We start from the raw sequence: 27,331 nt of genomic DNA on the forward strand, positions 1-27,331 counted from the left end.
AAAAAGAGGGAAGAAGGGCCAGTATTAACGAAGGACAGGAAACAAAATGTGAAATTGACATAGGTGGAGTGTCAAAGACAAACTGCATAATTTACACTCTTAAATAAGGCCAGTTCACTGTACCATTATACTCATTTAAATATAATGGTATTATGTTCATTTGAAATTCTGATTACAAGTTCCAAGGATCTTTACTGGATTTAAAAGCAAAGTAATGTTTTTGTTTTTTATTTTTACTATTAAATATTATTGGAATAATGAAAATGTTCTAAAAGTGATTAAAGTGATAAATGCACAACTATGTGATTATACCAAATACCACTGATTGTATTTTTAAGAAAGCAAAGTAATGAATACCAGTATTAAAACTGTTTGTGGACTGAGACAAAAAACATTAGTTAGAAAAACATAATACCTATTGGTTAGTTATATATATCACAGATCTTAAAGAACCACTTTATAGTACAGTAGCCAAAATAATTTGTAAAGGGCAGGGTCCATGGTTTTTGTTTTCTTTAAGAGAAATAAAATGTTCTTGAATAAGTTCAAAGGGCTATAATATCTCTGACATATAAGTTTCATTTTGTTAAAAATAAGTATAGGTGACGGACTTGGCCCAGTGGTTAGGGCATCCGTCTACCACATGGGAGGTCCGTGGTTCAAACCCCGGGCCTCCTTGACCCATGTGGAGCTGGCCCATGCGCAGTGCTGATGTGTGAAAGGAGTACCCTGCCCCGCAGGGGTGTCCCCCGCGTAGGGGAGCCCCACGTGCAAGGAGTGCATCCTGTAAGGAGAGCTGCCCAGCGCGAAAAAAAGTGCAGCCTGCCTAGGAATGGTGCCCCACACACAGAGAGCTGACACAAGATGACGCAACAAAAAGAAACACAGATTCCCATGCCACTGACAACAACAGAAGCGGACAAAGAAGATGCAGCAAATAGACACAGAGAACAGACAACCAGGGTGGCGGGGGAAGGGGAGAAAAATAAATCTTTTTTAAAAAGTATATATACATATATATGTGTGTTACTAGAATAAATTTAAAAAACATAATATTGTACAGCACAAACAATGAACACTATTGGAAACAAGAGGTTATAGTTATAATTATAGTTATACAAACTATAAACATGTTCATTTGTGAATTGTAACAAAAATGATAGGGGGGTATATGGGAACTATGTATTTTTCTGTGCATGATTTTTCTGTAAACTTAAAACTTCTCCAAAAAAATTTTGATAAATTAAAAATAAATATTAAAGAATTATTTCATAAAGATCATCATGTTTGTTTTGTCCTTTTAGGAAATTCAACATTCATCACTGAACACACTTCTCTTATTCTGTTACATATGTATAGTTTGCATAAATTGTTGAAACTAAATTCACAGATTATACCGATCGATCAAAAGATCATCTATTTTTTTGTTATATGAGTACCAGAATCAGTCTTTTTTTTTACTCATCTAAATGTTCCTAGAGGTACAGTTTCTTGGCATATGATTATTTCAATTAGCATCATTGTTGTTCCAGCACTCTTGATTTTCCCCAAATCATAATTGTACTTTAATATTAACTTTTGAATCCTGTTAACACTATTTAAATAATAATATGCCACATTATTTTCAATCAGACATCAAGATAACTAATGCCAACTTCACTGCAAATATTGTACAGATGAAGATTTTCAAGGTAAAAAATGATTTCTGAGCATATCATAAGACTCTTGAATGGTCATTGCAGTTATAAAATTTCCCATCTACTTAGATTCTCAAAATTCAGCATAACCACATTTTATTGCAGAGTAAATAAACAAACTTTGTGGTACAATATGCCATTTCTAACCTTTGCAAATCGGGAAAAACTTGGTCACATTCCTTACACTCCTGGATGGCGTGAATCTCTCGGAGCTCATTATCACTTTCAAGTTTTTGTTGAAAGTCCTCTTCCACCATTGAAAAGGCTGAGTGAGGAGTACTACACGGAAACTTTTGGTGGTCTGCTAGTTCAGCTTTGGATTCAAAGAGCTGATCACAGTCCTCGCAGCGATATTGCCGTTCTTCTGTGAAAATAATTTGCGGTCAGGCAGTGTCACCACAAACTAGCAGGTGTTATTGAATTATAGAGGATACAATTGAAATTCTTGGATTGTCATTTCTAACCCTTAATTTCAGTGTGGATTAGAAATAATACAGGTAAAAAATCTCAGACAGAGAGTGGCACAATAACACAAATGAGTATTGTAGTGGCAGTACAGACTCCTTATCAGAAGAAAATTTATAGCTAAACACTTTCAGGTCCACAGGATATTAAAAGTAATAATTACCACTTCCTGAGCATCATCCACTTTCTCACCATTGCACTGGGATTATTGGCATCCCTTAAAACCTAATTACGAGGAATGATAGGTCAGATTTTCAGTCCCGATATTCAGACGAGAGAATCAAGGCTCAGAAAAGATAAGCGACCCATTTAGGGATTATAGGAGTAAATGACTATGCCAGGATTTGCACTATTTCTGTCCCATAAACTTCCCACCATGCCATGTTACCTGCAGTGACACATGGGACATGAATGCCCTATCTGAACTAGGTTTAAGCCTGGTTAAAATCAGTAACTAAAGAAACACTCATCTGGACTTACTAAACACAGGATGTTTTTAGTACCTTTCTAGGCTAATTTATATTACTCCAGGGTCAGCACTTGTTAAATAAAAAAGGCATATTGTGAATTTGCACTTTATATCAGTAAGGTAGTTCAATGGTAATGTGGGGACTGGAGATAACAAGTATTTAAAGTGTCGGGTAGTGACGCTATTATTTTTCTAGACTTTCCATTTGAATAGCTCTTTTAGCCAGTCAATGACACCATACTATGGAGGAATCACACTGATACAGATCAAGTCCTGAAAGCAGTTCAAGATGCTGAAAGGCACCCAGGGCACACAACACAATTTATAATCCCTGTTTATACAGCTATAACCACGGAATATTTGTTGTAAGTAAACCCAGAGGAATGAGCTTATCCTATCTAACCTGGAGAAGGGAAGTTCAGAAAAGGCTTTGAAATGAGTAAGAACCAGCCAGTGGTGAAGAGGTACACTGGAAGCCACTTGCGGCAGTAAGAACAACATGCAGGAAAGACAAAGGCAAGAAAGAATCTGGCAGGCTCATGGAAATACTGTTAGCTTTGTCCTAAAGTATGACAGCTTATAGGGTACATGTAGGGGAGCAGTAGGAGATGAAGCTAGAAAAAGTGGCAGATCACTAGGGGGTTTTAGGTCCATGCCAAGAATGGAACAGAACAGCCAGTGAAAGTTGGAAAGCAAGGTCACATTCAGACTTGCTTTTCAGAAGAATTTCCCCTGGCTGTAGTGTGAGAAGTCAAGCAGGGAAGCCAAATGAGAGACCACTGCTATAATCCACATGCAATATTGATTTAGTTTAAACTAAACCAATAGTAGTAGGGTCAGAATGGAAAAGACATTAGGATGTAGATTCACTAGAGTTTGCCAACTTTGAATATAGAAGGTTAAGGAAGAGGGAGGTTTTCTAAACTAAAACACTCACCTCACCTCCGAAGACAGGACTCTCAATGGTATTAACTAGGTAATAGAATTGTTTCCTATAGTCTGCAACACTATTCATATATTTCAGATCTATGTTTAGGATCTCACCCAGCAGTCTGAACACAGATAGAGCCTCCAGGCCACACAATACCTCTAAAAGGTATAGGTTTTAAGGAAAATAAGAGTTTGGTCTAAATGCTGACTCCACCACTTAATAGCCATATTATACACATACACACATACACACAGAGAGACACAATATACTGAATGCCAAAAGCAAGTGATGTGATTCAGGGTCTTGTAGGCAGGTGACTTATTAAAGGCAGCCCTAAAAAGAAGAAGAATCACTTCTTCTTAGGCTGTTTTGGAGCAGCAAGCCAATGATTTTATTTCAAAAATAATTTTTGCAAACCTTTTTAGGTCTAACGTTCACTAAAGAAAGATGCATTGTACCTGCAAAGTTCAGATTCCCTTTTTCTTCAACCTAACTATTTCCCTCTTCCAAAGAAAGGGAGTATGAGCATTTATTGGATCAGACTTCTTATTGAGGCTCAAATTCTACTAGATTGATTGAGAATTCTGAGTTCTAAACTCATTTTTTTGTCAGAGTTTCTAACACGAAAACAGGTTCTAAAAAGATCCCCCAAATCTAACTGGCACAAGTTACAAAGAGGCAGAATGCAGCTCAATTAAAGGAAAGGAAAAGGGAACAAAGCATTCAAGTAAACAGGACTAGCCAATAGTCATAGCTTCCTTCACCAGAGGCACAGAAACAGAGGATGAAAGGCCTTCGTCAGATATGGGAGGCAGGGGGAGTGGGTGGAGAGGTGATCACTACTTCTTTGGTAAATTAGGAAGGGTGGCCCTTCTCATCCTTCTAACTGCAAAACACTCTAAAGTCACCACTAAGTTACACTGAATCAAACCACAACATATTTTAGAAGAAACAGAAAGAAGAAAGAAAAGGTATTAATTTCTTATCCCAATGATACAAATCAGTACAAACAAAGTTTTCTCTTCATCTAACCTGAATATGCATCATTACTCATTGTCATTCTTGTTGATCCTTCCTTCTTTTGATGTACAACAGTCCCCTCGCAAATAAAAATTCCCCTGGCTCTAAAATTCCCTCATCTGTACTTCTCATTCACCCTCATCCTCCAGTGTGGTCATGCTTGGCCAGGAATGTACTCAGGTAGAAATACTTTTCCCAGTAAGAGAACGTTAGGGGAGAAACATCTGCTAGATTTACAAGAGCCCCGAATTAAGTGATTCTCACACAGTGCAAGGCACTGACAAGAATCTCAACTATGCCATGGTCTCATCTATAACTTTCTGAGTCCAAATATTCAGAAAATTCTTTGACCTCCACTTCAGGGAAGCTCCTGCTTAGTTCAGCTTCACCATAATATTAGCCAGATGTCAAAACAAGAAAACAGCCACTCCAAGGGAAGGAATTTGTTAAAATTGGCATAGACTTGTCAGGGAAACTAACAAGCACGAAGTGTGACAGGCCCTTTTGGGTGCTACTTCGTAGTCTCCCGGATGAGGGCAATTACTTGTGCAATACTAACCATGGATATCCGGCGCCATTGTTTCATGGGGATAGTCTTCACTCTTCATGAACAGCAGGAGCTCCTCTCCCGGTGCAATGTCCGTGACTACTCTGTAGAATATCTTCAAAAGACAAACATAGGTGGGGGTGAGGAGGGCAGAGGAAAGAGAGAAAAGTGAATATTAGTAGGAAAGATATATGCTAAGGTATGTTTATATTTTCTCATTCCTCAACAAACATATCTCTTTCTTTTTATCCAAAGAAGTATGCCTTCCTGTTTTATATACTGAAAATGAGGGCCGTGGAGACAAGTGGAAAGCTGTGCTTGCATGCCAATTCACAAATCTTGTCCAAATCCCACTTGACAAATCAAATTTTTCTTAGTGCAAGTCTTGCTGCATCACGTATACCAAGTGTGATGTTTAACAAAGAACATTTCTTTCTCTGGATTCCTCCAAGTACTCTAGCAAGTCACACACACACCGAAGAGAGTTGAACACTTCCTAACATGATCCAGCAGTGCCCTAGGTGGTTGTGATGGCAGGTGCTTCCCTTTACAGCAAAGTGCTGAGGAGAGGAAGGATTAATCCATTAATGATTGACTGAAAAGCGGTGGGCAAGTATGGAAAGAACCCTGAACTAGAATTTCCAAGAACCACCTACCTTTCCCCTAACCAGCTCTGTGACCCTAGGCTAGTTGTTGCACAATTTACTTGTCTAGACAGAAAGGTTTTGATATATAAAAGCATATAAGCATGAAAATCTTTAAGGTGTTTTGCCAATTTTACCATTAAAATGTTCTTAGTTTTAAATTTTTCTTTAAGATTAAAAAAATAATTCCATCCTAGGGAGAGTTTACAGAAGAACGAAGTCATATCATTAACTGGTAAAAATGAGACTATTACATTCTGCCACAATACTTTGCAAAACCCCATAGTACTCTGAGAAGGAGACTTTCTCTACCTTGTAACCTCTCCTCTCTGGCCAACATTACCAATGACAGTCTTTTTGCACAATTTCCTTACTAAAGATGTCCATAAACCAAATTTCCACCTTGGCAGAAAAAGCTCAATTCTAAATATCTGGGCAAGGTAAAAAACAAACAAACAAAAAAACACTACCACCGAAAACAACAACAAAAAATGCTAAGGATGCAATTTCACTAAGTATCAATCCAATGGGGAGATGACATGACACAAATTGGTACACTCTTCTAAGAAATGGGAATATATTTTTGGAAGATATTGCAATAACTCTGGGTTCTTGCAAGACCATTTGCCATTTCAAACTGGCAAAAGCAAATGACTATCATTTGTGGGTAATCCTACTAAAATTTATGTCTTATAAGAGCAACAGGAATGCACATAATTTAATCATATTTACCTATTTATTTTTTGAAAAGCCAAGGACATTAAACATAAGCATGTGCCTCTTTATTCCAGTAGGTGGCTCTAAAGTCCAATTGTTTATTTTTCTATAAAAACACACACGTACCAGAACCCCAAATCGTGCTAAATTAGAAAAATAACTCAATTAGAAATACTTTCTGCTTAGTTTCTTTCCTGTCAAGATAAAACAAATTTTCTCATTCAATAGTAGTTTAACCACCTGAGGTTGGTTTATAGAAAATAATAGCAAATATCAAATATTACTATGTTATAATATAACCTGACATTCCATACAACTATCCATAGATTGCTATCCAGACTATCTCAGAAAAACTACTTCTTAGATCTATTTCCATAAAAAACAGTGAATTTACAGTTTGTGTCTTATTAACCCTAACCCCCTTATTTTCCCTTCTTCGCAGTACATGGAGAGGAATAGTTTTGCTCAAAAAGTTACCAGATGAAAAAAAAAATTAGGTGTAGTTGATTTCTTCCCCTGAATCTTCCAGTTAAATGCTTCTAAGTACCCTGTTTCATTCTGGAGTTTCTATTTCCCCTTAGAAAACAATGGACTTCTCTCAACAGTTTGAATCACCTCTTTTTTTGGCATCTCTCAAAGGTTTAACTTATTTAGCTTCCTTTCCAACAACATGTTGACATTTGAATTATGACATATTAGAACTTTTCGGTGGCTTCTCGGAAATAGTGAGGTTAAAGAGAATACCCTGTAAGACAGTAAAACAGTGCAATTGTCTCTGTTGAGGAATGCTGCTTTGACACGCATGCCAGATAATTTTAAGAAAGTATTATGATATCATTTCTTTGTAGTCTACTATTAATCAAGTCTCCTTTAATTCCATTTTAGATTTACTCAATTCTGTGAGAACAGTCCAAGAAGTAAAAGAAAATGATGCAAATATATATTATAAAGACAATTCTCTTCGCTGGGACATAGATCACTATGTAATTTCCCTTTAAGTGCCCTGATTGCCAAGTGAAGAACAGCGAGTGCATAAAAAATAAAAGACAAGGAAGAGTGTTGACGTTGGCTTTATTTACTGGAGGTAAAGGGTGACATTCCAGGCCATGAAAGGCAACACAAAGCAGAGTGGGTTTTAACTTCAGGGTGTTCTTTTTTATTTTAAATGAATTTTTATGGTGCTCATGAAACTGAGGTTTGAAAAGAACTGGCAATGTAACCAGACATAAGGAGGGCAGATTCTGGGCATCCTTACCCATAGAGCAATAAGAACATGCCTCAAGTCCCATCTGCCACACCCTTACAAATGTAGTCTTTCTTCAAGGTGTGGCCACCACTTGTTATCTTCAATATCTCTCATCTCTTAGAATCCCAGGAAGACTTAAGTACAATTGTTAGGTTTCCTTCCTATAATTACGATGGCCCCAAGGTGTCTTTTGAGCAGTTTAATCCAGAAATGTCTACATGGATCTCTAATTTACCTTCTAGAAATAATAATCTTCATAATCATAAAACACCAGCAGGCAATGGAGAAGTGAGAAGAGGAGTTTAAACCAAACAAAAAGAACAACTTGTTGCCTCGAAGCAATTTTGTGGGGAAAGTTACGGAGGAATCAAACTTTTCAGAAAATAAGATATCATATCTATAAACTTGGTTTACAAAGAAAAACGTGATAAAAAAGCGATTTCTGTAGATTTTTCCCATGTTAAAACATTTTCCAACAGATTTGTATATTACGTATACTTGATCCTACTTATAAAAACATAGTTTGATGTCTTTCAAAGAGAATGCAGAAAATTCAGTGCAATCTCAAATATCTCAGCTGCATTGCAGTTTTATTAATTATATGTCATCTGAGTTATGTAATAACTATATAACCTCTCTAGTTTTGTGCTGGAGAAAATGGAAGGGAGTCGATTACTCTGTTAAATACCATAAAGTTAATAGGTCTGCTCCCCCATTAGGGTTTTTATGGGAAAAGTTACCTGGATCCAAAATAAAGATGTCCTGGATTGGAGATTTTGTGATTAATTTATATATAAAAAAAGATACTTGAAAGTTTCAGGGCCTTAGAAAAACTTTGAGTTAATACAAAAGGGTTGATTTATTCTTCTGGTGTGTCTTTCTGAGAATGTAATGCTCTGTTAGAAGGAAAAACAAACCTTTCAATTCCTCTCAACCATAAGGTAAAATATAAGAGGAATGAGGTCTTATAAGAAAATAGGATTTTATGGAAATGTCATTTAAAACGGTCATTAAAAATATTTTTAAACTTGCTATCTCTCTAGGGTTTTCTATTTTGTAGCTAAAACCAAAATCCAGTAACAGGCTGTGTTATGAACAAGACCTAAACCTTCATACGCTTGAAACTTTTGACAGCTGAGATGTCTTCTTTCCATTTATCCCACAAAAACTTTAATTTTCCCAGTGTTTTGGTGAATGCTTTCTGTTTCTCCAGAAGTCTATTTTTCTATATTTATAAGTATGGATATTATATGTGGATCTCTGGATAACTCAATCAACCTAAGGATAAATGTTTATAGTAAATGTGTCTTAATAATAGCTCTCATTTCCTACTCTTTTTTTAAAAAAAATTGTTAAAATTACACACTGGTGAAATTTCTGAATATATTCTTTAAATTCTAAATCATTCTGATAGTTGAAAATAAAACTAGATATCCTCAAAGTTGTTCACTTTTACTTCTGGCACTTATTCACAATTTAAGGCATAAATAGAATATATATCTAGATGGCAATTAGATACTCTAAACATAATTACTATACTTAATTTACTTTAATCAAATCCTGGAACCAGTTCCAAATTCCAAAGAATTCCATTCATTTAGCACTCACAAGGCCAAACTAGGGATAAAGGCAGTGGTGATACGGATTTGATTTAGCAAGTTTTAGACTCTCAAAAGGTATGCTTTCATATGATGTTAAATGTAACTATACATATTGTGTATGGATCTATATTATATTTTATATGTAGCATATAAATGTGGCAAACTCTACTTTTGGGGGGGTATAAGATTTGCATAAATATTAGCAATCTAATATAAATAAATATTTAATGACATATGCTTTATCCCAATTATAAATAACTGCTTAATGATATATGCTTTATTCCAATTATATATGGTACACCTAGAATAGGCTACATATAATTTTATGTTACATATAAATGGAATTAATATATCATTAAACATTCATTTTCTTAGGTTATTTAAATCTAAGAGGACAGCCACCAAGGAGAGTATGGATACTCCCAACTTTCCTGACAGGAAAGTTAATAGTCCATAAAAGACTTTTAGATTAATTCTGTCTTACACTATCAGGGCCTGTGTTCATCCTAATCCTCCATCCAATTGACAAAGTTACTTACCACTCGTACTTATAAATGGTAATAATGTGGGTTCTTGGTTATTATCCTACAGAATAGAAAAATCCAGTCTCTCAGACCAGCTTTGCTGTCTAGTTTCGTACATTTGGATTGATCTAAAGTATTATGCTTGTATTTCTGAGACAGAAGAAGAATTCAGTGCACAAAGGGAAAATCAAGAAAGAAAGAAAACATATCACGTACTTATAAAAAGATGAACAAGACTTCATTTGTGAATCCCCATATATTTTTCCTGGTCAAGCACTGCAAGTTTTATTTATGCTTAATAGATTGCATTTGGTTGTCTAAAAATGACAGAAGTATGAATTATGGATGACCTTCAACCTATTCAGGAAGTTGTAATAATTGAAATAATAGAGAAATATACTCCCTGCAAAATCTGTACTGAGAGACAAGTCCTACACTTTTTCAGACCGTAACTGTCTCTTCACTTTGAAGTTGACGGTTGATTTCTTCCTCTTGTAGCTCCCTACATTTGCCTGAATGCTTTATTTACTAAAGCCTCAATCAATTTCCCACTCAGAAGACTAGGAAAAGCTGAATGGAACTTTTCCAATTGTGAGCTGGATGGGAGGGAAAGTGACAGTTTACATATCTGAACAAAGTCAACATTTGATATGAACACATCTGTCAGCCTTGGTGCTGCAGACGTAACATCAAGACCACAGACGCAGTGTGTACGTATGCCAAGACTATAGGAAACACAGTCGGGACCCCTGGTCTACCCAGAGCGATGGGAAACCCCAATTCAGGAGTGTAGGAGTGATGTTAAGATTTAGCTTCTGGAGGAAGGACCCAATTATACATTCTGAGACCAATTAGTAAGAAGAGGCAATGAGAAGTGTCTTCGTAGAACTAAAACTAAAGATCTTTAGAATGGAAGCTTTGTCAGGGCAAAGATTTGCCAAAGCAAGCCATTCTTAATTTATTTTTTCCGAAGGGAAGATATCCTCTATTTGTCTTTAGGGTGATAGTCTCAAGATAAGAAATAATTAATTGAAGGAGATACTGTTCTATCCACTTACATAATGAAAAATATGTACTTACTGGCGATTCTGAAGACCAAGATAATTTTGGAGAATATATCTTTTTCTACTTCACATTTAAATGATGGATGAAATAAAGCAGAGTTGACTGTTGACTATTTTGCCTTTAAAAGGGCAGGTATAAAGATACACTTACTGTTATACCAGGACCCTACAGTGAACCCAGTCTAGAAGCCTAGAAAGTTGTCCCTTTAAATGACCTTTCAGGTTTTTGCTACAGAACCCACAAGAAACATTTTCCCTAACTATTCTAAATATAATTTTCAGGAGCATCCAACCTGTCTTTGATGGGATCATTTAGTGTGACCCTCTGAATGCTCTCTGATCATTCTGAATGGTTTCATGTTTGGTAACAGCTCTATTATCACATGATGAGGAAACTTAAGGTTACCCTTGGATGTCTTACTAGGCTGGAGGCTTTTCTTGCATCCTTGGTCAACATGTTCACTTCCTTGATAGCCTGTAATCCATTATGATGACCACCTTCAAGGCACCACTCCAGAAAAGCAGGAGCCTTTTATGGTTGTGATGGTGCTTTCAGATCTTCGTAAGTGAAAGATGTTGTATACAAGCGAACATTAATTGACTTTAAATGTACACATACTTCAGGCCACCTTCTTTTTCAACATTTGTGGTCTATAAATCTTAATAAAAACCCCAATATGTTCAGATATTCAGGTTGTGTCAAGGTTATGTCCTGAGCATTAAGTGAAAGAATCTTTTTCTTTTGGGGGGGGGGGGGGGGAGCGGTGGGTAACATGTAAATATCAAATGGCAAACTATGTCCCAGGCAGTTTCATCTTCAGGTGATGGAAGTAAATTATCATCCCGACAACACTGCCCCAAAGTGAGTTTAGGCACTGTTCAAAAGCCAGCCCTTGGGTATTGCCAGCTGGCATTCATCTTAAAACAGCACAGCATAACTTTGGTATAAAAGTGGAACTTGCTTAAAAGCAAAGCAAAGAAAATGCCCTAAGCCAATAATAATTTTAACATCAAAAGAGGTTCTACAAAATGTGGACAGAAATCTTTGTAAAGGAAGAGAAATTAACAAATTACCTGACAATAGACACAAACAATTTTTAAAAGTAGAAAGAGGCTAGCAGATTACATTTCTGCTTTATACATAGCTGATCTGCGTTGCTTTTGGGGGGAAAAATGTACTAATTGAATGATGTGAGAAAACATATTTTTTTCCTCAGTTAAAAAGCTGAAGAAAAATACCTAAATAATTGAGCCCATAATAAGCTACAATAATAATATTGTTCAAGTGTCACAGCAAAATGATAGAACCATTGACATGAACTTAAGGAGAGTAAAAATGGGTGTGCCAATTCCATCATCATTTTCCTGGAATCAGTTAAAACTTTATAAGGTAAATCACAAGTGAGAACAACGCCTGTTACAACTGCAAACAGTGTAGGATCTTGCTGCCGTTCATTAACCATGAGGGAACTGGCAGAATCCCCTAAATCAATTCCAACTTTGTGTTCTCCAAGGAGCACTCCTTCTTCCATATCTTGTTTCTTCAAAATATACATGAAGTATTAGATAATATCTTATTGACAGATTTCTTCTTATTTAGAGTGAAGATAGACCTCTCTTTTTCTACTTACTAAACACCAGCTGTCAAGGGTCTGTTAAAAATGAAAGGACTTATTGCCTTGTGTAAATGACAAGATTCATAATGTCTTGGGTTTCCGAGAACTCCATTCCACTTGTAGACCATGTTAGGGCAGGCCAGGAGTTTAAATGGAACTAGGTTCCATCCTATGATGCAGAATACACACACACACATACAAAATGTAATCCCGAAGCACACGCCCAGATCATTCTAATTATTGTGAATGGAAAGGCAGGTCTCTTTAAGTCATAAATAAATAAATAATATATAAATAAATAAATAAATAAATAAAACAACTTATATGATTTGTGTCTAGGTGGCCTGTCTAAATACAACCGACATGGTTTCACCATGAAGGAATATCAGAGGAAAATGATTTCATAAGCTCACAAAACTTGCAAGCACATTCAAAGATGAGAGCTGCAGGTGTCTGGGGTGGATAAGGAGACAATGGGTATTCTTATCTTTGACCCATTTGAAGGGTATAGAGATGCCAGGTTAAGAGGAGACTAATCAAAGACTGGAGGGAGTAGCAGGAGAAGGGTAAGAGTGAATCTACAGCTATGTGTTACATCAGCCAATCAGAACAGTTCGTAAAAGCATGCTGTCTATAAGACTTCAAAGGAAAGGACATCAAAACATCCAGATTCAAAAAACAAAAAACAAAAACACCTCAGTAAATGTTCTAGATGCCTGGCCTTCTTGACAGTAAACACCTGGATGTTTCCAAATGTACACAAAGTCTCTGAAAAATAAACCAACTATTTCCATAATTCCTATGCATATTTGGTGCTCTGCAGGACCTAGCTTGGAACGGGCTTTCCTCATCCAGCTCTCTGCTTTCACTCCTGCCCTGTTCTACCTGTCAGTGCCAGTTCTTGCTCCAGAAAGTAATCAAGGACAATGCCAGATTTTTTTAATGTAAAAATATTAAAGCATTTTGTTTGCTTCAATAAAAAATTTCCAGGTAAACACTGTGCCAGAGCAGTATAGCTATGTGAAATTGTTCTGAAACTTTAAGGAATAAGGGGGAAAATTAATTAGGACTTCAAGGATAAACAGCCTTGGTTGTTTTTCATGGATCCACTATTTTATGGCTTGCATGTGATTATGGTCTCAATGTTCTAGTGTCTTTCGCATGGCCTTCTTTTATAGAGATAAATTACTACAGTTAAAACAATATTTTTGGGAGGGCGGGAATGAGGATATCAGTCAGAAGTTGCAGTTACTTAGAAATTATGGTTTAGTAGCGATGCCAATGTCTGCAGAATTTCTATATCCAAAAACACTACTGCAATAATTTTTAAAAAATAAAATAAAAGAGACATCTTAAAACAATAAACCTTGAGTCTTTCTAGGAAGCATTGTCAAAAAAGAAGGATGCCACAAAGCTCAATCTGGTCTGGAAAAAAAAAAATTAAATAACTCTCAGAAGTCTTTTGGAAAATAAAAATTCAGGAAAATCTCCTCAAATAAAATACCTGCAGAAAGGTATTAGCAAAAGTTTAACTGAATGGTTGTTGTGTTTGTGACACAAAAAAGAAGATAACACCCTATATTAACTTTATTTGAAAACCAAAAACCTGCTATTTCTAACTGCTTCTTCACAATTAAACAAGTCAAATAATGGTTTTATCCAGCATACATGTTTTGACTCTGTCCAACTACCTCCGCACTGGATTATCATTTTAGAAAGCACATTTATTCTCTTTTAAAGATCTCCATCATTCTGAAAACTGATCCAAATTGATTAGGGTTAATCTTGGACATTAGACTTTTTAAAAAATAGGTATCTTTGCAAAAATATACTGTAATAAATGCTCTTCTCTTTTAAGTAGTAGTTTCCATTCTTTGGTAGTTGCTTTAATTATTACAATGACTAGATTGTAGTTGAGAGCTACATCTGAAATTATTCCTGTGTATAGTCCAGGATTTAAACATTGGAGCTCAATCTAAGTACCAGAGCAGAAAGAAACCATTTTTACAATTTCTTATAGTGTTCCATGTGCCTGTACATTGTGTAAGAGTTGATGTCGTTAATGTTTAATAATAACTCCTGATCCAGGGTCTCTTCTTATGTCTGGATATTAAATAATATGTCATGCAATGGGTGTGTTCGTTAAGTGATGTGTTGTGCTTATTCACCATTTGGCAGCTCCTTTTCCTCATGGAAAAGAGAACAAAACAACAGACCTGGAGAATCTTTTTAATCAGCTCTTTTATCATTGCACCTAGTCCAACAGTCACATTTCAAAACTGTCTAGAATTGCTAGCCCTAATTGGCTTTTAGAAATTTGCAATGAGCTTATACATGGATATGTTTATAATATATGCATATACTCTTTGGGTGTGTGTTCTCTTATGTTTTGTCTACTAAGCTAAGTGTGATTACATACATCTATTCCTATCACACAAATTTGACTACTACTTTACCTCTGATTTCCCTCTCTTATTGTTCATGAGTGAATTTACTTAACCATGTGATGTCAATTTCACAATTATGTCATTTGATATGCACTCTATTACCATCTTAGATTTCTGCCGCATACTCATATAAGTTTAAAATGAGAATTGAAAGAAGTAATAGGTATGTGTCTATCATTGGCCTTATATGTTCTCTCAGGTTAACTATTTTACCTGGTTCCTCAGTTAAAATAAGTAAACATGTAATTCATTAAGGTGTGAACCAGCTTTTCTTCTTTTGAAAACAATGCATTCTAGAATTGCCTACTTCAAAGGTAACCATGGTAAAATTATAAATGTCTACTCTAAAAAGCAATCTAATTCATAGTTAGAATAGCAAGATAGTTTATTTTTAATGCACTCAAGAATTCCAATTACAGCAGTATATTTATTATAAAATATTAGATGCATAAACATTAAATTTAAAAAATTGTATTGGCTACTAGTCCCATTCTTAAATCATCTTTTTACTGATTCTACAACAGTTGCATCTAAGGCAATAGATTTTACTGTCAGTAAATATGGATAGCAAATAGTTTTATAATGTAATTATATATTCATCTTAAATCTGTTTTTGAGGTCTTCCAGTTCCTCTTTTTAGGAAACATAACATGAATAATTCCCTCACTTAAAATACTCATATATTTCCCAAATCTACAAATAGCATATGCTCCAAATGCTTGTTTTTTTATGGTAACACTAACACCTACGATAGACATGGGATGTTTTCTGTGCATTATGAACAGCTAATTTAACAGTTTTCCTTTGTCAGTAATGCCTCTTATATTCTTAAGGTAAAGGGAAAAACAATTGACTTGGTTTATTATTTTTGATATATGTTGAAGATTTTTAAATGATTCTCATTTAAAACTAATTTTACAATTTACTACTTCTTATACAGTTTAGCCAGTAAAAATTATCTGGTAGCTGGTAAAATGCCAAGGAATAACCTCATAATGATGATTGAAACAGAGTCTTAGAACATATGACACTAGCATTACTTAACAGCTTTCAATTGGAAATATCTAATTTAAACTTTTTTTTTCTTGGTGGTGATTTTTATAGTAGATTTGCCCAGGCAACCATTTCAATATGATCATTCTTGAAACACATTAGGTTAAAGGAAATAAACGATGATTTTTAAATTCCAACCCAATGACATTTGTAAACAAAAATTAAGCTGAATTTTTAAATTGTTTTAGCTATTGTCATATTGAGTTACAAGATTCATAACTTTGTTAAGTGCAAAATATGTTTCATGATGTTTTCATGATCTTTATTTCATAGTTATTGTTATTAAAGTCAACCTCGCTGCATGGTCATCCATAATGATGCAAAGCAATAACTAGCAGTGAGATTTTTTTAACTTTTTCACACATACAAGAGAATTTATTTTCAGTAAACTAAACATAAAAACATTTGTCTTTTTTAATTAGTCAAAACAACATAAAATGCATAAGCGGGCAAGTCTGTACCTATATTATACTAAATATCTACCAACTACTTCAAATAAAATCTGCATAAAATTTCAAGTGTATTCCTTCCAACTTCTGCATAAAGTCATAAAATGTTCTTGATTAGTTCAATATTTTCTATCCATGTCACCATATTATGATGGTAAAGGAAAAATGTAACGTATAGCAAACAATAAATAAGTACTGAGTTTTAAATCATTCAATAACACTCAGAAAACAAGAGCATTTATGAAGGTTAATAGTACAAAGTGCATAAACCACTCAAAGAAAGTACTACTGAAAAAAATAGTACTGAAAATGACTTTATTCTGCATCTTATATTTGTGCATTGCCTTTCACTATTTCAACAAACAGGCCACCAGGGTCTACTGCGGCTCACTGTTATTTTTATTTTTCAGGCTTCACTGATACTTTAGTGCTCTCAAAGAAAGACAAGAAAATCTTTACAACATACCTGATCATTTATCTGGCATGCAATGAGGTTGTGCTGATCATAACAGCCAGCGAATCTGATGTACTTGAGCCAGCTTCCTACATCTGGTTGACTGGCATCAATGCAAAACTTCACATTGCAAAACTCGTCTAAGATCTAGAAGGAAGAATATGAGAACAATCAATTTCCACATTGGTTCATTCATTGAAATGGTTAATAGCTTTAAAATAGTTAAGACAAATGTGAAAGAGGAACAATAATAAGTTATCTTAGAAATGACAATGTACTGCTTTTTTAAAAGAACAAAGCAATTGGAACTTATTACTAAAACAGATTACTTGGTTTCAAAAAATGCTTGTTTCCTTGTTATATATAAATGAGTACAATTGACTTAATATCTTATTCAATGTGATTTTTCCAAAAAAATATTATTGAACAGTGTATATCACCACGTTTCTAAAATAAACAATCTATAATTCAGGTTCAGATAGCTTCACCAGGTAAATGTATAACTTCACATTTTTGCACCTTAAATTAATTCAATTAAAAAACCATAATCTGAATATTATCAATTTTTTTTCAAAGTTTACATTTCAACACCATGAAACAAGTAATCATATCCTTAACTGAAAGAGAATAAAATTTGTATAATAGATGCTTCTGGCCAAACTAAAGAAAAACAAATAAAAATAAATGATTTGTAAACATTCATGCAAACAAAGTATGAGAGCCTAATATTTTAGTTAACATATGACAATGCATGTTTCTATTTTACATATAGTAAGCAAAATAAGAAACTTTGTGAACAAGTAAAAACTACATAGGAGTATTGTAATAAAATACCAATCATTATATACACTTATGTATTATTATTTTTCAGGAGATTTTACTTTTGGTCTATCCTAAATACTAATCATTCTTAGTATAGTAATTTTAAAAACTGTAAAGGAGAACTTCCATTTTTAAGATTTTGTATGCTTAAACCAAGTTATTCTGATTCACTAACAGCAATGTCTTAAATATCAATATTAAAAGCTGCAGGGTTGTTGACCTGATGCTGAGTAACAAAAAAGCTCGTAATTTTATATCAGTCTGGTAAGGCAAACATGAGGAAGCTTCCTCTCAAAGAGTCTAAAATGCAAATTAATGAATTAAATAACCCTCACAGAACTCTGTTGTATATATAGCTATATAAAAGCTAAAACTAAAATCTTGGCTATCTAACCAAAAGCAATTTAGCATAGAATTCAGGTAATCACCCAGTTGCAGCTTCAAGTCATTAACTCACCACAAACTTCAAGGGGAGAAGCCCAGTGCTCTGAGGGCACTAGTCAAGAGGCACTATGAATAAGCCTTTGGCCATGAGGCAATTAAAGGGTAATAAGTAGTTCCACAATTTAAAAAAGAAAAATGGAAACATTAGATAGAGATGGTAATTGGTATATACACACACATACAAATCAAAGTGTTCTTATTCAAGGATACCCTCTTCACATTAAAAACAAATATCTACACTTAAACTACCTTCTAGTGCAAAGGACAGATTTTAACAAGTTCTTATTTATGAAAGTACAAACTTTAAGAAGTGTTCTTCCACTCTCCATGCTAACTCAAATGGCAACCTGAGATCCCCCCACCCCCAGGTGTCTAGAAGGCACAAAAACAGCAAGAGCAACACACATTTAAAAAAAAAAAAAAAAAAAAAAGTTCCGGGATGCTGTGTTTGGTCTGGGTTGTTTTTGTTTTGCCTTGCTTGGTTTCTGTTTTTGATCTTTTGTTGTTTGTTTCCTTGACTAGCAAAAAAAAGAGGCGATCCTACTGACACTAGAGATACTAGAGAAAGGTTTAATAAAGGGAACAGAGTGAACTCAGTGAAATGCAATACCGTTTCATATTTACAGAAAGACGTGGAAAACTTGACCATTTCAAAGTCAAGAAGCATCTCTCTTCCCTTAGCTTTCACGCAGTCCTTTTTGCGGGGACAAGGAGTTAGGTATTACACACATTGCACATAAAAATTCTGGGTGTAATTTTATTCCGTGTTAACATTATTGCCACTGCCACTGTCAACAGTCAAATTAATTTTTTAAAAGGCACATTTCCAAAGAATGTCTTTTTATGTATGTTACATGATTATTCAAATATTTAACCAACATTAACTTTCTTACTCCCAATATTCTTGCCCCAAGACAAAAGCTAAACTTTCTCCAGAAACGTCCCCCCTCCCCCACCCCAACACCCCCCGCCCCCGTGAATTATTCACTTTTGGTTCGCTCGCAGAACTGCATTTGTCTCCCAAATGTCTTAATCGTCTCGGAAACCTTGCATAAAATAAAGTAAAACACTTCTTCCGTCATTTCATCTAACACACTCCTTGTTTTTAAAAGCTGTCAAGCCTCAAAGATAGCTTTAGAAAAAGAAAAATCCCTGTCGCTGGACTTTAGAGAAAGGCCCTTTCAAAACACCAACAGCAAAGAAGGAGGGGAAAAAAAAATCCCCACAATCTAGCCAAAGGGTCCGTAAGTGACTTTCTCGCGCAGCAGCACACGCTGTTGGACAGCAAAGCTGTTACTTGGCAAGGTGGAACTCGGCCGAAAGCCGCTCCAAAGTCGCGCGGCCGGTGCCAGGAATTCAGATTTTGGCAACCCCACCTTCTGCGTCCCTGATAGAGACGGACAGACAACACCGAGGGAAGGGAAGAGCGCGAGGAAAAGAGGCCGACAGCCGGCAGAGACCCACCGAAGGCCGACGACCCACCCCAGAGGCGCGTCCAGACGGCACAGTTCCCCAGGAGGAACCAGGAAATCGCCCGCCTCAGCCACACAGATAAGCCGCGGGCTCGGCGGGACTGCGCGCAAGTAGGAAAAGGCGGCTGCGGCGGGGAGGGGGGCGCCCTGGAGAAGGGGTGCCAAGACAGGAAACTGTCCGAAGTTACGAACTATGCAAATCGCCACGACTTTTTTTTTTTTAAGCGAGTTCTCTTACCTTAATATTTCTATGGCCTCAACTCAGCGATAAAAGACCATCACAGAAGAATTCAAACAAACAGAATAAAATAAAGACTCCGCAGCCCCCAGCTTTCCTGCACGAAAATCCATTCACGCGATCCCGAGCAACATTTCGAGATGTAAAAAAAGCCTCGCGTCTCCACTTCCAATGGATCTCTGATAACTTTGTCCGTTTCTAGGATCTGCTCGCCGGGACCACGCGTTTCAGATTTATTGTCCGCCAACAATGTATTTTTAAGACCAGAAATGAAGTCTCCTCTCGTCTGGGTCACCCGGGTTTGGTGTGTTTTGGCTTTTTTCCCCCTCCTAAATGAGCTCGGAGCTATTCCTTCTGGTTCACATCACCTCCCTCTTTTCTCACTTTCTCTTGCTCTTATCAGCCCGATGTGTAATGAAAGTTATCTGAAACCCACTAAAACTTCTTCCACTTCTGTCTCCCAGTTCCAAGGGGGGGGGAGGGGGGGACTGGAGGAGGAGAGTTTGAAAAGGTGGGGAGCCTGGGGAGGCGAGGGCAATTCTAACCCCTCTCAGGTCGTCCGCAGCGCCTTCTCGGGTCCTAGACCCTCACGGGATCGTCCCCTCTCGCAACTCCAAGCTCAGCAGCCCGGTTTCTATTTCATGAACTGTCTCTTTAAAGAGGATCTGCTCGGCCATCCAGAAAGAACCCGGGCGAGGGAGAAAGGGAGCTAAGGGAGCTATCTCCCAGCCCAGAGTGATCGGAAGCCAGACGGGCTCCTCTTTCAGTAAATTTTAAAGTGACAGCAGCCGCCTCTGGCGGGAGAGGTCACAAAAAGGTCGCCAAGACCCAAGTCCTATAGGGACAGACTGATTATGGATGCACCATCCCCCTTAAACATGTAGATTTCTCCGGGTAAACAACCAATGGGGAGATCTCTCCAGGCAGGATTTCTTTCCCCAGGGAAATATCCTCTGTTACGATGTCCTGAAAGCACAAGTGTGTGTGTGTGTGTGTGTGTGTGTGTGTGTGTGTTGGGGGATGGGGAGCGATGAGGTGGAGAAGTGCTTTCAGGAGTGTGAGGGTGTGCCCCCGGAGCCGGGCTGTGGGGGGGGGGGGGGGGGCTGGAAGTTACGAGGATGAGGCTGAGGGTAAGTAAAGGGGCTCTGTCTCGTACTGAACATTATTTTAGAAATCCTAAGACAGCAGCCTAATGAATGAAAAGTTGACATGTACCTTTCAGATTTCTCAAGCACCTCTAAAACACACTGAAATTCGTCCTCTAATTTATTCCCTCCATTATTTTAGTGAGGTGAACTGAGGAAGATGGTAAATTTTCAAATCGTATCTTTTTTTCTTAGAAGGATTTTGAAATTTTTTGAAACATTATTTACCTATACCCTGCCCAATAGAGTATTATGAAGTCTTAAAAAGACTGACGACTGTCTGGTGAGGTTTTGCCATTTTCTTTCCTACATTAATTACAACATGTGAACGCCTAGGAGTGGAAATGAGCATTTGACAACTCGGTTTGTGTTTAAAGTTTTAACATCCTAACTGCTGCCTTTGGTGCTCAGTGCTATACTGTGTTTCATAACTTTCTCATATATGTGGTCAATTTTTATCAACACAGTTCAGAAAAGACATTGAAAGCAGGAATATAAAGAATGTATAGCAAAATAAAAGGGTCTACGGATTTACTTATAGCCAAACCTGGAAAATTCAGTAAAAGCCACAGGTTAAATGGAAATAAATGCCTTTTTATCACAAAACTCCATTCATAAAAACAAATGGACAAAATCCAACTTGTTTCCCACTTAACAATGGAAAGTTAAGCAAAGTAAGGGAGCCGAGGGACACGGGGTGGGGCGTGGAGCGGGTGAGTTGAGGGAGAGGGGCTGAAGAGTGCACTTACATTCAACTATCTACAAAGGGGGACACCAGTGCCCCCCACTTCTCGTTTTCTCCAAGGGCAAAGAGACGTGTAAATCTCGTAGATCTATATTTCACCAAAGTGCTGATTTAAAAACAAAAATAGTAACAAAAGGGAGGGATGTGGGGGAGGGCAAATGACAAGAGGTGGTGACTAATTCGTTTCGGTGGCCTGTTATCTGTGACATTGAACTGTTATTTCAGATAATGGCCATTGTTTGAGGGAAAACCGCACAGCAGTGGTAGGTAGGACAGGAAAAATCCTTTGTAAATACGCTAAAACCCCGCCAGATATTCCCATAGAGTTCGGCTCTTGAGAACCTTTAAGAGCCCCCGGTTTGCTGCCATTGATTTCCTGCCCTTCCTCAACTTGCCCATTGTCGGAGCCTTTTTTTTTTTTTAATTTAGCCATAAATTGGACCGGCTCGAGCTATGAGCTGTTCTATTTTCTTCCTGTCAGGATGAGGGATTTGTTTTATGATGCATTGTGTATTAAATACAAGTAATCTGGGGAACCGATTGCTTCAGATACTGCGGCCTGATCGGGAGGTCTGAGAGCTAGCGCCTCAAACCCCTGCCCCAGCCCTGCGGCCCCCACTTCCTTGCCCTTTACAAAGCTGCTTTGAAAAGGAGGAAACGTCGGTGGATAAACAAAAGGTCGCGTGGAATCAGTAGCAGGTCCTGGGTAAATCAGGATTTCATAGAAAGGGCCTCCCAGTTTTTTTGCCCTTATATTGGGTTTGGGTGGGGGAGGCGGGGCGAATTGCAAGGTCCGGGTGCTTGCAGGTGAGTTAAGAGGCCGGTAGATGGCGTTCCGCCCCGAATTAAAGCGCGGTCCCCAAGTTTCCAGCCACCCAGGTGAAGCAACCGCTGCCCGCGCCTTGCAGCCTCCCCCCGGGAGCGTGCACCCCGCAGTCCCGACTCGCAGACACAGGGCCGCTGTGAAGCCAGGCTGCGCTCAGGCCGTGCCTCAGTACGAAAATGTCTTCCCCGACTGGAGCCGAAAGAGAAGAGATAGTTTAACATCATCTTTATTTACTAATATCATTTTCATCATCAGTCTTTATTTTTGGAATCAATTGCGAGGAAGACTAAAGGAAATCAAAAGAACCCTTGCAAAGAAGCTAGCAAAACACTCCATCTCTCTCTGCCTCCCTCGCTCCCCCACCTCCTACCCACTCTTTGGTTATATAACAATAATTTCGCGCAAAGGCAGAGCTACTCGCTTTTTCTAGGCAACACAACTTGCAGTTTAAAGAGGGGGTCCAGAAATCGCAGAGTAGCCAGATGGTCCTTGCTTCTCCTGAAAGGATCCTCTTCCTATTTAAATAGGAGCCCTTGAGGAGAAGACCCTGACCCACTGGCCCTCATTAGAAGTGAACCAGAGGAAGAGAGAAGGAAGCAGAGGAGTTTTTGCAAGGGGCTTGCTTTTCTCCCTGTTTAGTTTGCCTTCCATCAGGAGACTTCTAAAACAATAAATAAATACAAGGAGCCAAATACCACCACCAATTCCCTTTATTCCTTCGGATTTCTGTTTACAGTAGTTCCCAGTTATAAATTAATCTGCAAAAGCCGCTGTCTGCTCAGCAGTAATCAGTAACATGCGTGTTCGGCAGAGTTTAGCGTTGCCCTTCAAATAGGCTATTAAAAATAATGGTTTTACTATAATCTCAGACCAGCTTTAGTATGCAAACTTGTTTCAGGACAGATGATCTAAATATTAAGATGGGAGGATAGGCTGTAACAAATGTATTATTTTTGAGAAAGCAGAATATAGAGTGTTTCATCATCAAGGTTGAGAAAAGAGAATCACATTTTTAAAAAAAAAAATGTATCCAGAAGGAATTGCTGTTTTTTCTGTCTTGTTCTGTTCATTGTTGTTCACCAGGAAAAAGGCATTGGGATATATGAGGGTTGAGTGTGAGCTGATAGATTTTTCTGGGAGCTGTAAAGATCCCCCTTTGGCTGATGGCAGGGCTAGGGTGTGAGAGGTTAATGTGTTTTCTTCCTGGTTTGAAAAGGGCATAAACCCTCCTCGGGCCCCTTCCTTCCTCCCCCAGCTGCATGGATGGCAGAATCTTTAAAAGGCCCAAAGATTTCCAATAAGGCCACTGGCTCTGCCTTCATTGTGTAACTGTTTATTTAAAATAAGTTCATATATTAGTTAAAGCCATAAGAAGTTAGTGCTCTAGTATTTGACTGATTCCCACAAGACTGTAAGCTGATGCCTCTTTTAAGCCTTAAACTTCATGGTCGTCCCAGAAGTAAAAGTTCTGCTAATGGAGACCCTATGGGCATGGTACATTCCAGCACATCATTAAAGGAAAGAAAAGCAGTCCAGCCAAAACCAGATGAAATGACTGCACTGTCCACTTTTAATAGGCTTCCTGTGGACAAACAGCACTGTAACACTCTGCAGAGGACAATATTTAAAAACAAGACAACTTGCTGGCAGTTTTCAATACCATAAAGTTAATAAAGTATGTTCCCATTCACCCTGACATTATGTTTTAGTTTATAGAGGAAGGCACTTTATAACCTCAGCCCAAGTAAAGTTCCCTTAATTCCACAGCTTTAGGTTTCCTGAGGTGGCTAAATACAAACTGAACTTTTTGTTTTAACACTGTTTTTTGTAGCTTTTCAAGAACTTACAAGTGCATTTTTACATTTATCAAGTGCAGTTGCATTCATGGAGATCCTGTTAAATCCTGTTTCACACAGGTCATGTCAAGAAGCATGAAATAATCTGAGAAATTGACATTTGGCTGAACAATAACTGCTTACTAATTAAATTAGCTTTGTGTATAGATATTGATGTGTGTTTAAAAAGAAAATCAATGCTTCCTTTTACATGTCAGAATAGGATTTTATGAAATCTTACTTAACCTCACTGAAACAATGATAAGAAAAAATGTAGGTATGTCTTGAGGACTCAAGAGACTTTCCAGTGATTCATGTATAAATATTCCCAACACAGAAATTCGTATTTGTGTCTCTTCTTTTTTCTTATTGTGTATCTCATTTCTGTCAACCACAATCACTTCTCCCAAATCTTTTTATTTAATAGAGTAAGTCTTCTCATGAAGCAGAAGTTTAGATAAGAAAAGCTAGATCAAAAAGCCATGGAATATGTACCACTCCGTGTAATATTCTGTTTAATATTAACTACTTATATTTTTAAGTCAGGGGAGTATCTCAATAGCTGGGCTTCCTAAATTTTGATGTGACGCTAGGCAGACAATCCAGTAAAACAGGCCAGTACAATCAGTTTACAAACATAAAGGATCCTAAGTGTCCACAGTCCCCAACATACATCACCACGACTCAGAAGAGATATTTCTGGTTACTCTAAAGGGACTCTGCCTTTTAAAAAAAATTACGGCAGGGGAGGAGGGCTGTTAAAAAAGAAAAGAGGAAATTAAAGGTAAAAAAAAAATGTAAATAAAAAATTTCCCTTGGTCTAGAAATGGTCCCGACTGAAAGCATGTTAATCTCCACCTCAGTAATTTGGTTCTCCAGGAGAAGACAGAAGCCCTGCTGCTGTGCCCTGCACTTCATAAATCACATCTTTATGTGGACAAGATCAGGGCACCTAACAGCTCAGACATGGCCCTTTGCAGTGGCTCGAGGATTCAGGCATGTTTACTCTCCCGCTCGGCTCTCTGAGGAGTAGTCCAGCACGCTTCTAATTACTTTTGATTATTTTCATTTGCTGGGGTCAGTCTGGCTTGCCAGAACTGCTGGAGGGTTGATTTCCTACAAATCCTGATGTCTTTGTAGGACGGCACTGTGTGCGTTCAGAATTAGCACCCCGTTATTGTCCTTACAGCAATCCCTCAAAATGGGTACTGTGATACAAAAGTTTCCCCAGTGAGCCATTACCTATTTCCCATTTTATTAATTAACTACACAAGCATAATCAACTATCTGATCTTTAAATTTTAAAAAGCAGATGACTTTCTTAACAGTTGAGGGTTTTATAGTATATTTGGCCAGAAGAAAGGCAGATTTTTTTTTCTTCAACTTTAAATATATTTAGTAATGACTAGCAGCTCTTTGGAAACTAAGATGAAATACTTTGCTGAAACAACAGCTCCAGTGAATAAATTATTATACTCAAAGATTTATTCCCTAAATTCCAATTAAGGCTGCCATATTTAAAATATTTTTTGTTGAGCCATTTTGATGGATTTCAGGCCTAAGCCATTACGTTGAGTGGTTATTTTGTGACTGAAACACAACAAAAATGTACATCAGGTTCAGAAGAAAACATTTTAGCAAAATAAAAACTTTAATAAAATGCAGTAAAATTCAGTAGAGGAAAAGAGACAAAACACCATTCTTTTCTTTTTCCCTGTCCCTCAAAGGAGAGATGTTTAAGGCTTTGATGTGTATAGATTAAAAGTTTCATTAAAAATATATGATGATTAAATATGCACAAAAAACCTCTACCATCCAATCTGATTGTTCTGACAATAAGAAATCTTATATCACCAAGGAAAAATTAGTAATATCTTTTTTTATTTTATAAATGACTACACAGATTACAATTATCTCTAGAGTCTCAAAAAGCCAAATCGCTCATTGTTCCTATTTTAGACCAGAGAATTTAGAGAGTAAATGCTTTTTGAATTCACCTCACTCCTGTAAGGGATTAAGTCTTCTTTGTTATATCAATTTCAATTAATTAAATCTTTCAAGACACCATTTAGCACGTTATGCAGTAACTCGAGGATCAGCTCTTCATCATGGCTTCAGGAGCACCACATAAGAGTGCTTTTCTGCTCATAATCTCTGTGGGGACTGCGAGGTGGAAGACCTTCTACTCTTATACCCACTGCTAACTGTGCTGCTTTGGGTAACTCTCTTAACCTTTTGAGTGAATTTTCATGAAAGTTTCATAACATCAGTCTAAGAGGAGTGTTGGGAAAATAAATTGGGTAATGTGAGTGTGAACTGCTCTGAGTTCACAGGAACAGGTCAAAATACTATAAGTTTCACAGTATTTGTGTTTGTGTAATGGGTTAGAGTAAATTTACACATATGCACACAATGTGGAAGATGGTCTGGTTTGTACTTTAGGGAATGGAAAAGAGAAGCATTTCTCTATCCTCTTTCTTCCATTCCAAAATCAGTTGCCCTAATCCTTACCCTGACCTAAGAAAGAGAAGAACTTTAAGGAAAACGTTTTTTGCTACCCCTGAAAATGTCTGTCTCTATGTGGCGTGCAGCTGGGTTTGTTCTGTCCCACCCACTGTGTTTCTCTGCCAATCAGTAAGAGTGTTCTTGAGGCAGAGGTAGAACACCACTGAGATCCAAGAGCCCTAAAAAGTAGGGTAGGAGGTCACACCCACCCACATATATATCCAGACTTTTGTTTTTTAGGAGGTACTGGGGACTGAACCTGTGAACTTGTTCTATGAACTTGTATATAGAAAGCAGGCACTCAACCTCTGGGCTACATCGATTCCCCATCCAGACTAGTTGTAAGGCAATATTT

The 27,331-nt window shown here is 37.2% G+C and overlaps 1 protein-coding gene across 12 annotated transcripts in view; it reads right to left on the reverse strand.

The window, feature by feature from the left end:
* Window positions 1-27,331, reverse strand: part of MECOM (MDS1 and EVI1 complex locus) — a 573,098-nt gene that overhangs the window by 42,768 nt on the left and 502,999 nt on the right. For 6 of the 12 annotated variants that reach the window (XM_004447938.5, XM_012527080.4, XM_023590259.3 and 3 more), the window contains 3 exons: window positions 16,957-17,091; window positions 5,142-5,244; window positions 1,845-2,061 (listed from right to left, as the gene is read on the reverse strand). In XM_004447938.5, the coding sequence (XP_004447995.1) occupies window positions 1,845-2,061; window positions 5,142-5,244; window positions 16,957-17,091 (455 nt within the window). Of the gene's footprint in view, window positions 1-1,844; window positions 2,062-5,141; window positions 5,245-16,956; window positions 17,092-19,674; window positions 19,777-19,920; window positions 20,730-27,331 lie in introns of those variants that run through there. The other 6 variants (XM_058295250.2, XM_058295249.2, XM_012527094.4 and 3 more) reach the window with 5 other exon arrangements.

The sequence above is a fragment of the Dasypus novemcinctus genome, chromosome 4 (genome assembly GCF_030445035.2).
Source record: "Dasypus novemcinctus isolate mDasNov1 chromosome 4, mDasNov1.1.hap2, whole genome shotgun sequence".
Classification (NCBI taxonomy): domain Eukaryota; kingdom Metazoa; phylum Chordata; class Mammalia; order Cingulata; family Dasypodidae; genus Dasypus; species Dasypus novemcinctus.